The sequence below is a fragment of the Engraulis encrasicolus genome, chromosome 12 (assembly GCF_034702125.1).
Source record: "Engraulis encrasicolus isolate BLACKSEA-1 chromosome 12, IST_EnEncr_1.0, whole genome shotgun sequence".
In the NCBI taxonomy this organism is placed as follows: domain Eukaryota; kingdom Metazoa; phylum Chordata; class Actinopteri; order Clupeiformes; family Engraulidae; genus Engraulis; species Engraulis encrasicolus.
In genome coordinates, this window is record NC_085868.1 from 13,244,079 (window position 1) to 13,257,032 (window position 12,954).

The following is a 12,954-nucleotide window of genomic DNA, read 5'->3' on the forward strand; positions in this document are numbered from 1 at the left end:
CACCCCTTGTCTGCCCACTATCACCAGCACCGCCTTCCCCCAACATCCTGCTCACTACGCCAATTCCTAATCTCATGCTGTTTAGATAGAGATGTCACAATCAAAGAGAAGTTTTTTTATTCTTCTTTCCTGAAAGTCTCTGTTTTCTTGGTTTGTCACTCCCTTATTACCTTCCTTGTTCTCTATGGGAGTAGCATTGGGAGTTTGCTGTATGCATGTGGCGCATGTGGTGTCAGCTGTGCTCTGTAGCAACCACAGTTGCTGTTGGGAGTGCTTTTTTCCTGCACTAAAATAATGGAAAAGTAGACGTGAGCTCTCCAACATGAATGCAAGCAGTAACATGGCATGTGAGATTGTGGTTAAGATTGTGAGATTATATTTGCTTCTTTTTGCTGGCTGTGATGACACCAGCTATTCCAAATTGTAAAAGAGGAAACACATTTTTTATCCTGACAACTTCCAAACTTCCAGAGTTACTTAAATTGACACCCATACCATTTACAATGCTGAACTGAATACATACATATACAGCTCCCATTGTAAATACATTATTTAGCGTCACTAAGATGGCGTTTAAATCTAAACAATGTCTCTATTTACGTTTGCCATGTGCCATGTGTGCATAATTATGCTTTATGTGCTGAAGGAGAACCAGTGTGCAACTGTGTTTGGGGGGAGAGGGAAAGATAGCTGTTATAAAGGTATTATAGACATGTACATCTTTTTAAAGGTTATTTACAATTTCTGACACATTTTTTTCCACACACGCACACACAAACCTTTTAGAAACTCAAGCCACATAACTGTGCCAAAAAAGTTACTGTACTCATATGTATGTACAAAATTAAAATAGAAAAATCATTTATAAGGGCAATTTGTTCGCACACACATTTTTATTTTTGAATTTTATCATCACCTCTATTTTTCTGCTTACTGTGTCCTCAGCACTGCATTCCCAATTGTTGAAAGTTCCTGCAAGTATTATGCAAAAAAACCCACTCCATGAATGCTTAAGTCTCTGTGCTCTCTCTGTAAGGCTTGCATGTTTTCTTTGTAGGATTAGTCGGTTTGGGGTAGACTTTGGGAGTCGGATTGGGGTAGGAGTAGTCCTACTTGTAAACGTACTGTATCATATGAAGTGCTCCCTCTGGCTCTCGCTGAGCACGTACTGCGTGTTGGCATCGTTGTTGAAGGGAAATTCTGGGCTGTCCTCCACGGGCCCCTTGATCCCCTTGGGTTGCTGTGTCTGGAACGTCTCCTTCCGTCGATACAGGCAGCGGCCCATGACGGCCAGCGCTGACAAGATGACAAAAATCACCACGGCGATGACACCTGTATTCACACACGACAGCAACATGACATCATTACCCTGTGACATCAGCCACAAGGGACAACGTTTGCAGCCACAAGGGACAACATGTTCACATGACAACATGACATTATTACCCTAAAAGCATGGGTGTAATTAAGGTTACATTCCAGGAATAATTGCCTTTCATTAACTTTTTCTGGATGGCTAGAAATATCAAATTATTAATGTAACTGTTGTATACCTTGTTATACCCACAGTCTGTCACATCTATACCCTGTTACAATATGCTAAGCAGCAAATAAAGCAATATCTTCTTATTTCAGACACAACCAGACAGTGGCACTTGGCTTCTACCACTGTAAATGACCAGTGGTTAAGACTGAGAATATACAGTATTTCCATCCTTGAAGGTGATTTCACATGGTCCAGTGGTTTTCTCTGAGTGCAAAATGATCTCACAGAAATCTGTGAAATAACCACGAACCATTGTGACACAAAATCAGTGGCAGATTCACAGATTTATTCAAAATTCTGTGATGGGGTCACAAAAGTGCTTTCTGTGATGGGCCCACGGAAGTGCTTTATCTATATTCCCACAGTTCTATGTTCCCCATGTGTTACTGTATGTAAAAACTTCTCTCTCAGGATTTTTTCAATTTCAAATACTTTCAAATACTAGGGATTGTTTTTGTCTGGGAACAGCAGCTTATACTTATACATTCTATCAATTAGTACAAGAATTTGGTCACCTTTCAACCAAGTGGTGTTGTCTGAATGTTGACTCAATGGTCATCATGGTGTGACTTTGAAACATACTGTACACTGCATCATTCCAACTCATCAATTTCTGACTACAATTTTTGACGTCTGCGTTATGCCCTTGGGAGTCAAAATGTGACATGTGTCTCTCAAAGGCGCCCTCTTGTGGAAGCCTAATTTCACTGATGGTTAGGCTTAGGGAAAGGTCTAGGTCTAGGCAACCTAGTCAACACGCAACACTGCAGGTATGCCCTTGATGACAAAAATTGCAGTCTGGTCAAAGGTATTCAGAAATTGACTAGTTGGGATGAGACTGTGTCGAAACCGGTCCAAGAGGCACAAGGACGGCATGATATATGCACACTGACAATTGTGCTGTTTATACCCTCCTTCTGAGTTCCTAGAGTAGTCATAATAGTAATGGAGCCATAAACCATCCTTGAACTTCAACCTCCTTTCTGTTCTTTATGTCCTTTGAAACAAATTCAGAGGTAATGAAGAAGTATTACAAAGGAGACCTTCAAAAGCCTTCAATGACGTTCATGTGGCATCTTTAAATAATCTAATGATTACAATAATGAGGTTTTAAATGAATGTTTTAAATTGGGGACAACAACATGCACTAGCACTCATTTTTGCCAATGTCATCATCCCTTCTCTAACATTTTTTCCTCTTTGAAAAGACTTGCTGCGCATGACACATTTAATTATCCTAGATAGAGGGAAATGTCTAATTGGAAAGCCAGAATACATCACCACTCAATTTAATGGCACATTATGGAGGCAGTTAAGAGGACAAAGTATTTGACGACGGTGCCAAAAAAAATCCTTAATCAGCAAATAATTTCCTGAAACGTGTAATTAGTTTTGGTGTAATTTGTGCATTCTGTGCAATTCATAAATAAGTTTTGAGAATTATTTTTTCACTGTCTCCCAAAACAAATGGGGAAGTAGGGAGTATTTTTGATGGGTTGCTTGGGTGCTCAACACAATGTATTTATTGGAAGAAAAACTGCAGTTGATAAAAATGTTGCTAAAAATATTGTGGACTTCATCACCGTTTTCTGGAAGTCAACTTTCCTTTCATTATGCTACTTGTGAATTAGGCTCTTCAGAAAACATCATCACAGTAGGACAAAAGTAAGAAAAGAGAGTTTCCCAGTACCTCCAATCAAGGCAGAGTCACTGCTGATTGCATTGACTATAGGTTCACCAGTGCCTACAGAGCCAAAATGATCTACAGCAGTGGGAAAGGAAGGACAGAGAGAAAGGGGGATGGAAAATGGGGAAAAGAAAGGGAAAAGACATATCATCAGTACAAGAGTCTTAGATAATTACTCCAAAAGACATGACTCATTGAACACTACTGTCTCACCAGACCACAAGACTCCATTAAAGCTCAGAGATGGAATTTGGCAATATAGTAGAATATGTTAGAGACAAGCGCAATGCCTCTTGCAGATTAATACACCGATCTGCCACATTATCCATCCTAATTTCATTAAACAGGAATGGCCAGTGGGAGTATTCAATGAGCCACTCTTGAGGGAGTCAGATGACTATCTACCAGCAAGTGATCACACTTTTGTGAAAGCGTCAAGCAGAGGCAGTGAACAGACTGAGACTGAGACAGACACACAGGTAGTCTATGGAGAGGTGGTTGCACTCAGGTGACCTTGGTCAAGGACAGGCTGGCCATTAGGCTAATATAAGCTTCCAATGTGACTAAACCCTTCAAAAAGACTTGAAATAACGCAGAAACGCAGACTATGGATGTGCCCTTCCCACACCCCACCAAGCCTTGTGCCACAAGCAAGATCATGCAGTGCAGCAGAGTGAGAATCATCCTAGTGAATCAGGAAAAAAATCACATTTGAAATACCTGCACAAAACATACATACTGTCAGTAAGTTTCAACAAAATTGTACAAAATTCAATATTTAAAAAAAAATGATGCACAATGTTGATAATGAAAAGCCTTTATTCTTAAATATTCATCTGCTAATGACAATAAAACTAAAGGAGATGATACATTTTATTTGCTTATTAATTTTAGAATGACAAGGGGGGGGGGCAAAAAAATATAGAACAGATGGACGAGTTCCTTTGTGATTGTGTCCCACGAGAGCTTCAGTGGTCAGAGGGTGTGTTGGAGGCTACTCAAGAGGGAATAGCTGAGCTTCCTAACAGTACTATAGGAACTACTTTTAAGGCAAGATAGCACTGCTTAATTATAAAATGCTAATGTGATCACACAGGCACGCACACACACACATGCGCAATTTAATTTCAGGCTGATCCACAGAGACAACAGAAAATATGCACCATTTTAGCTGATTCCCCACGAGTTTGGAAGGCGAACAACTGTATTAGCCAATTTATTCAGTGGGAAATACCTATGCAGAAATTAAGAGTGTGGAAAACATCCATCCTATCGAGGGACCGATGAATTTCCACTTGCAATGAATAATTAAGTGGCACTTTTTTAACATGCTTTTGCAAAGGCCTTATTCAACTGAGATCTATGTCCTGCAAACTCTTGAAAAGAAAAATTAATTAACGTTTGCTGTATACTTGCCTGTGGAAACTATGAGGTTGGGCTTTACTGGTGAAAAGCACAACTGTCTTTCTGAACAAAACAATGTGGCTGATTAGGTGAGATTACAGTTCAATCAAAAACAGCAGATGCTGTTGATGCTTAGTATACTATAGGGAATAATGCATGAGGGTCTGATAACATTAGAAACTAGTTACACTTAAGCTATTATCAGAGATACCATTCCCTGCATCAGAAACAAAGGACTTCTATTTTCATTCTAGGTGACTTCACAGAAGTATGTAACTGATCAAACTGATCGCCATGATCAGCTGATGTCTTGAACTGATGTGGTAAAACTGGACTGAGACAGTAAAAGTCCAGTATAGGTTTTTCTTCTGCCTTTTCACTAATTAGCTCATCAACCTGGCGGGATGTGATAAGGATCAGCTGATTCTTTGAATTGGCTGGAGCAAAATGTGGTAAGGTTTTCACTCTCTGCACCCAGGCTTTTAGGTCTTGAGTCCTCATTATGATCAAAGCAATCAAATCCATGGCAGTGGTTTTACTTTCCCAAGTTGGGATTGAAGGCCCAACCTGCTGAAGCTTCAGAATATTTCAATGTATGGCTAAATATTTAATTGTACAATATGGGTGGGAGATGTACAGCGTAGGTAAGTTTAACTGGAATGAGGGTGGTCTTTGTGCTATGATGATGGCCAGACCAATGCAAACAGCAAACATTGCAGATAATATCCTTCATTAAAAGTTACCTGCAAGTGAGTGTGTGGTATGTGGTGTGGTGGTGGCTAGGTGTGGAAGACCCTCCTGCTCCCCTTACTGGCAAGTGAGTGAGGCCTTTGGTGTGTGTGATATACCTGTACCTGGGAGTGAGTGTGTGGTCTCGGTGGCGTGTGTGTGGTTTAAAGTACCTGCTAGTGAGTGTGTGGTCTCGGTGGCATGTGTGGTTTACCTGCTAGTGAGTGTTTGGTCTCTGTGGCATGTGTGGTTCACCTGCTAGTGAGTGTGTGGTCTCGGTGGCATGTGTGGTTTACCTGCTAGTGAGTGTGTGGTCTCGGTGGCGTGGTGCTGGCTGGGTGCAGAGGCCCCGCAGGCTGACTCCTCCAGGGGCCCGGTGACCACCACGGGGCTGGTGGCCGGGTAGAGCAGGGCGGCCTTCAGGGGGGTGATGGAGTTGAAGTGCACCACAGACAGGCACCCGCTGAAGCCCAGGGAGTTCAGCCGCGCTATCTCCGGATCCAGCTCCACCGAGTCTGCAACATGGGACACAGAGAGAAAGAAGCAGAGAACGAGGGAGAGAAGAAGGGAGGGAGAGAGACAGAGGGAGGGAGATAGAGAGAAGAGGAGGTGATGAAGAGAAAAGGAAACACAGTCAGAGAGCGAGATGAAGTCAGATAAGCTGGTGTACAAACAGTGTGTGTGTGTGTGTGTGTGAAAGAGAGAAAGAGAGAGAGAGAGAGAGAGAGAGAGAGAGAGAGAGAGAGAGAGAGAGAGAGAGAGAGAGAGAGAGAGAGAAAGAGAGAGAGAGAGAGAGAGAGAGAGAGAGAGAGAGAGAGAGAGAGAAAGTGCTGGAGTGAGATGTTGATATTCAGTTCATCCAGTCGGGGCTCAGTAGTACAGTGAAAAAGAGGTGAGGGATGGCGATAAGAGAGGCCTCACGATAAAACAGAGGGAAATATGCCGGGATAGAGAAGACAGGAATACAGACAACGAAAGAATGAGTGCACGACTGAGAAAGAGCACCGCAGAGAGGGAGTGTCTGAGAGAAAAAGAAGTAGGGAACCATAGCGATAAAGAATAAGAGGGGGGTGGGGGGGCTGAAAAGGACATAACAGTAGCTGGAGAGACACTGCCTGGAGCCAAAGCTGTAAACAGATGCCTGACAGTGACTTCTCATCGTATCTGCCCAATCCACAGACTCCCTTATTCACTCCAGTTGGCATTGTGTTAGTGCTCAGCTCTACGGCTCTCCAGACTCTCTCCATACTCCTGTCTTCCTTCTTCTTCACCCTCTCTCTTCACACCCTGGTATTCCTTCTCTCTCTCTCTCTCTGTCTCTCTATCTGTCTGTCTCTCTCGCTCTCTCTTGCTCTCTCTCGCTATCTCTCTCTCTCTCTCTCTCTCTCTCCACCCCTGCTTTCTTTCTGTCATTCTCCTTCTCTCTCTCTCTCTCTCTCTCTCTCTCTCTCTCTCTCTCTCTCTCTCTCTCTCTCTCTCTCTCTCTTGCTCTCTCTCTCTCTCTCTCCACCCCTACTTTCTTTCTGTCATTCTCCTTTCTCCTCACATATACCTTTGTATTCATTACAGGCCCTCCGTTTGTCGGCTCTGATCAATGGTGGACTCATTCTGGTGGAGCAGCAGGAAATCCACTCGCCTTGCCTACTGACTGACTGACTCCCTCTCTCTCTCTCCCTCTCTCTCTCTCTCTCTCTCTCTCTCTCTCTCTCTGTCTCTGTCTCTCTCTCTCTCTCTCTCTCTCTCTCTCTCTCTCTCTCTCTCTCTCTCTCTCTCTCTCTCTCTGCTTGTGACAAAATTAGGTATGGAGTCAGCGCCAAAATGAAGTGCTGGTCACGTGCAAGGCACAAAAGCAATATATGTACTATGTGCAGCTTAGTATGTTTTGTGCCTACTGCTATATTTCATTTTGGGATTGACATGGAGAAGAGGTTGTGGGGTCTTGTACCAGAGCCAAACCGAACCTGCAACATGTGTTTCTGTGTTTCTTTTTTTTTTCTTTTCGGTTTGTGGTGTTCTGTCATGAGAGGAGGTGGTGTAGGTTTCTGGTACCAGAGTCGCCTAGAGTCTGGGCCGGGTGTGGTACTGTAAGATGCAACAGCTAGAACCAGAGAACTGAGTGAGTGAGGAGACATGACATGTATTATGCATGTATGAGTGAGCCTGCTCAATCCCTGGAGGAGAGCGAAGTGTCTCTTGCTCGTCTTTTCTCCTTCAATCATCTCTCCCTCTCTCCCTTCTCTTTCTCTCCCCCTTCCTTTCCATCTTTTCCCAATTTGCATATTGATAATAATAGTTCTATCACACTTTCAACACACACTTGGGAGAACAAAAAATATTGCATTAAGACATTGTTTGCTGTTTGAGAATGACTTGTAAACCGTGTTTGGAGGCTGTCCGAAAATGTCAATTAGATGTTTTAGGCGTTTTAAGAAAGAATTACTCAAAAGCCTTTTTGTTCTTCATTTCACATTTGTTATTATTCATTCTGTTCACCCAGCAACATTTTTGAAGCGGCGCTTAGTGTTAATGTTGCTTGGAGAGAAGTATGACCCAGTTCTTGCCCCAGTCAAACAAAACATAATGCAAGCATTATCACAACTAAATGGAAAGAGCCATTTTTTCTTCATTAAATGTCACGTCTAAACACTACCGGAAGCCCAGCAGCGATAAAACAAGGCAGCTAATGCACTTAGTTTTTCGAATGTTTTGCAAGTGTTTTTTTGTTTTTTTTGCAATGGCATATGGCCAAGGGGGTTCCTCTAACTACATGTAATGATCACTTATGACATCTCCCCATCTGTCATTACCCATTTGGCTTAAGCCCGATTTGCACGGGATAAATATCACCTGTGTCATTGTTTGGTGTGAGGAACTGAGTCTACGTTTTAAGTTTTGATTAGTAATGTTTTAGGGGCAAGTTGCCCCTTGTCGGGCCAAATGAAATCTGATTCGCAACAACAACAAATCCAAGAACATTGATCCCATTTTGTTTTCTATGGACATAGCAACATTGACAGTTATCTGAAGTTGTCCATGCCTTTGTGCCTATCAGTGGTATGTTTCAGATTTCTAATGAAGTGGATTCAGTGATATTCAATGGCAACTGTTTTTAACCTTATTCATAATTGTACACTAATATGGCCTAACACTGCCAACCTGCTAGCAGATGCCTTCATAGCCCACTAACTAGCCCACCCAATGTTCGTAATGTGTATTTGTGTGTGTGAGAGAGAAAGACAGAGAGAGAGATAAAGAAAGATAAAGAGACAGAAAACTGTGTGTGTGTGTGTGTGTGTGTGTGTGTGTGTGTGTGTGTGTGTGTGTGTGTGTGTGTGTGTGTGTGTGTGTGTGTGTGTGTGTGTGTGTGTGTGTGTGTGTGTGTGTGTGTGTGTGTGTGTGTGTGTGTGTTTACGTGCGTGCGAGCGTGTCAGTCTGTGTCTGTGAGTGTGTCTGAGTGTATCTGTGGGTCTGTGTACATGTGGTTTAATGCAAATTGAGAAGAGGAATATGTTGTCAGGATGGCAGCAAGTCCCCCTCTCTCCCTACTCACCATGTACCCTCCCAAGCACCACCGATTTAATGGCATTGAAGTCCACATCTGACGTGATGTTGAAGTCCTCCTCTTCATACTGGTCAACCTGGCAGAGGACAAACACAACACACAGAAACACTGGTCACGTGTGTGTGTGTGTGTGTGTGTGTGTGTGTGTGTGTGTGTGTGTGTGTGTGTGTGTGTGTGTGTGTGTGTGTGTGTGTGTGTGTGTGTGTGTGTGTGTGTGTGTGTGTGTGTGTGTGTTTGTGTGTGTGTGCGTGTGTACCTGTGAGTGCTTTCAAAGTGCAGCCATGCACTGCCTGCGTGTGTGTAGATGTGTGTTAGGGAGGGTGGGGTGTGAGGATGGGAGCTGCATGGCACTCTTCAGGGTTCAAATTATCGCAGATGTGCTCTACCATGGAGGGCTTTTTAATTACACCTAGCTCTGCCAAGTGCTTTAAACACAGCTTCGCCTCAGCTGTTGAGCCTGTGCCATTCAATTAATGGCAGTAGAGAGAATATTCTAGTAAAGTTTATACATATATTCCAAAATGTTACTACCACCAAAGGTAAGCTTTAATTTCAAAATGTACCTTCTGTTAGGTGACAAACATTAGCTGCAGCGCATTGTGTTTGTTGTTATTTTTGTGATACAGGTGTAAAAATAGCAAATTCTCTCTCTCTCACTCGCTCACAATCACACTCACTCACTCACAATCACACGCACGCACACAGACACAGACACAGACACAGACACAGACACAGACACAGACACACACACACACACACACACACACACACACACACACACACACACACACACACACACACACACACACACACACAGGCAAGGCAAGGCAAGGCAAGGCAAGGCAAGGCAAGGCAAGGCAAGGCAAGGCAAGGCAAGGCTATTTCAGTTGTATAGCACATTTCATACATATGGAATTCAATGTGCCTCACAAAAAGAATAAGAACACAGACAAGGAAATTAAATAAGGGTATGCCAATGGGAGTTAAAATATTAAAATCAAACATTAATAATTTGGATAACTAAGAGAAAGCATCTGAGAACAACTTTGTCCTAAGTCTGGATTTAAAACTGTCAAAAGTTCGTCTGGAAGCTGGTTCCAAAGCTTTGCAACGTAGCAGCCAAAGGCTAGCCTAGTTTTGCCAGACCACATCAATTACTTCGAAATTCATGTTTGATGCTCTGAAGCACTTGGGTGGGAGGAGTTGACTCAGCTTTGATTTGAAATGAGTAGTGACTAGGGATGCAAACGATTAATCGATTAATTGATCAATGCATTAATCGATTAAAAACATTAATCGCAATTAATCGACAATTCAACTGACAAGAGACCCAGGTGCAATGGGCATGTGAAGAGTGTGTGTGAAGAGGGGTGTGAATAGTGGGAATATTTAAATCACCTTTGGATTAAAGAATTGAAATAGAATTAATTTTAATGTGGTACTTTATCTCAATTTTCAATGAAAAGTTTTAGATTTAGTAGGTATTTTTCCGAGAAACATTGAGATTTCGGGGGGGAAACGCCACTTATCAATTAATCATAAGTCGATCAATAAGGCTATCAACTAGTGATTAATGAATTAATCGATAATTTGCATCCCTAGTAGTGACCAATCGTTGACAGATGACATGGTATGTTATTATGCGCCCAAGTGTGTTTGCTTACTGGCTGACCGCCTGGAGGACGAGGAAACTCTCCCCAGAGAAGCGTAATCAGACCATTTGTGAATTACGAAGTGATCACCTCCTCTACAGATGTCAATGAGCCTTCAGGTTCAATCTGTGTAACAAAGTACTTCATTGTAACTAAAACAACTGCCTGGTTAGGATGTCACCTGGATAAGGCCTTACCTGGATGTAGAGATTTTCTGCTTGTCTTCTGATAGAGACGGTGTGAAATTGTCCATTGGCCAAGTTCCTTGTGTTGGTCTTGAACACCTCTGCCTCCCTGTTGCTCTGCAGTTTATACTTGACGTCCAATTGTCCTATAATAGAAGAAGAACCATTATTTACATATTGGCTTATCATCTGTGGCAAAGAAGCAGCATTCATTGTACACACTTTCTCTGAGTGAAAATTAAAATCCTAAAAATGTGCTTTCCACCAAGAAATGAGAATCAGATTCTTGAAAGCACAGCCAATTGCATTTAGTGTGGTTTAGAATGAACCCTTAAGAGGATTACATTTTAATCCCTTATCGTTGACGGAGAGTAAATAACAAATTATTTTTCCTACTTCTAACATTAACTAGACTTTGATGTTCATCCCCAATTCATCTAGCCTGTATATCTTTTGACAGTGCAAGAGTAATTACAATACAAAAACAGAGGCAATATGGGAAATTGTGTAAAAGATGAAAAAAAAATCAAAGAGCGATCCCCATAAGGCCCAGAATACCAATTACCTTCAGAAAGAAAGATAATATCTAATCTATGATAATGATCTAATTAAAACATTAGGCTTGTTCGAAGAGGTATAGACAATAATCTCTCTCAACATGAATAAATAATTAAATAGGATCGCCACACTCAGACGGTAGGATAGTTTGCATTAAAAACCTGCACAGGTTTGCTTTGAAAACCCACTTCTGGCATGATACAGGTCATCATTTAGAGTAGGCTAACACTCAGGGCTTGCCTGGGATGAAAAATCAGGCCGGGCATTTTAATGCCAAGACCAGTCCGGCAGGCATTGCAATAGACAACGAAATCTCTGACAACATTTTCAGTCATTTGAGCCATTTTGACCACAAGAGCCAAAATGAATATTTAAATCTGACTCGGAGAGGTTTGCTATAACGGCATGAGGATTGATAACACTACATTTAGGGGAGGACCTGGCCAAAATCATCAACGGTCCACCGGGCAAATGGCCTTTAAGCCTTATGGCCAATCCAGCCCTGCTAACACTAGTGGCACTAGCACTTTTTTCTTGAACACGTGGAATGCAGTCAGCAAACAGGACGATGCTAGCACCTGAGACTCAGCTACATAGGCCTCCAGCTGCTTCACAACTCACAAATTAGCACCATGGACAGCGCCAACAAGAGAAAGAATAAAATCCCTGGGAAAATAATGACGATTACATTGATGATTTATGGATAAATCTCTTTATGCTTGTATGGCGTAAATATGAAAGGCTCGGAGGTGATGAAACAGTGACATTCAATGACACAGTCCAGAGTTTATGGAGCTATCCACTTTCCTTATGTGTCATGGTAGTAGCAGCAGCATCTCTAATTTACAGTGCCATTCTCTTTCCTTCCCTCTCTCTCTATTTCATTCTTTTTCCGTCTCTCTCTCTCTCCATATGTCTGTCTGTCTGTCTAGCTCTCTCTCTCTTTCTCTCTCTCTCTCTCTCTCTCTCTCTCGTTCTCGTTCTCTCTCTCTCTCTCTCTCTCTCTCTCTCTCTCTCTCTCTCTCTCTCTCTCTCTCTCTCTCTCTCTCTCTCTCTCTCCACCACACTCCTAACAGTTAACCCTTTTTAAGAATGCAGGCAATGTGCAGGGCTAATTTACTGCACATGAATTGAGCAGTGGTGGCTACAGACAGGGCCCCGGTGTCTCCTGATACTCGGTGACTTGTGCTAATCTAAATGAAAAGGCAGCAAAGCCCCGGCTGAAATGAAATGAAGGGTGAGATTAGAGCAGCTGAGTGAGTTGAATCACAAAGACTAGTGGGCCAATGAACGAGTGAGTGAACGAGCAAGCAACGGGAGTTTTTGCAGACCGTTTCGGTTGAGCAGGACGGCGAGGTAGTCGCGGTAGTAGGAGGCCACGTAGAGCAGCAGGGCCGGGGCCTGGGAGGTGCGGAAGCCCAGCGAGATGTTCTCGGCCCGCAGTGTCATGTCAGAGTAGAGGGAGGAGGCCTGCACGCTGCTGCTGCTGCTGTTCCTCGTCAGCTCATAGGGCTCCTTGAAAGTGTAGGACACTGACGTGCTGGGCTTGAAGTAGGCCGACACCTCTGCAGAAAGTGAAAGTGAAAGTAAGTGAAAGTCAGTCCCTGTGGAGTTAAGATTGAGAGCATTAA

At 42.8% G+C, this 12,954-nt stretch overlaps 1 protein-coding gene across 1 annotated transcript in view; it reads right to left on the reverse strand.

The window, feature by feature from the left end:
- Positions 1-683: 683 nt before the first annotated feature.
- The window catches only part of LOC134460336 (contactin-associated protein-like 5), a 151,084-nt gene continuing 138,813 nt past the window's right edge, over positions 684-12,954 (reverse strand). Inside the window, exons 18-23 of the mRNA XM_063212768.1 lie at positions 12,655-12,888; positions 10,778-10,911; positions 8,917-9,004; positions 5,663-5,881; positions 3,237-3,308; positions 684-1,332 (exon numbers count right to left, since the gene is read on the reverse strand). Coding sequence (XP_063068838.1) covers positions 1,130-1,332; positions 3,237-3,308; positions 5,663-5,881; positions 8,917-9,004; positions 10,778-10,911; positions 12,655-12,888 — 950 coding nt within the window. The 3' untranslated portion in view covers positions 684-1,129. The remainder of the gene's footprint in view (positions 1,333-3,236; positions 3,309-5,662; positions 5,882-8,916; positions 9,005-10,777; positions 10,912-12,654; positions 12,889-12,954) is intronic.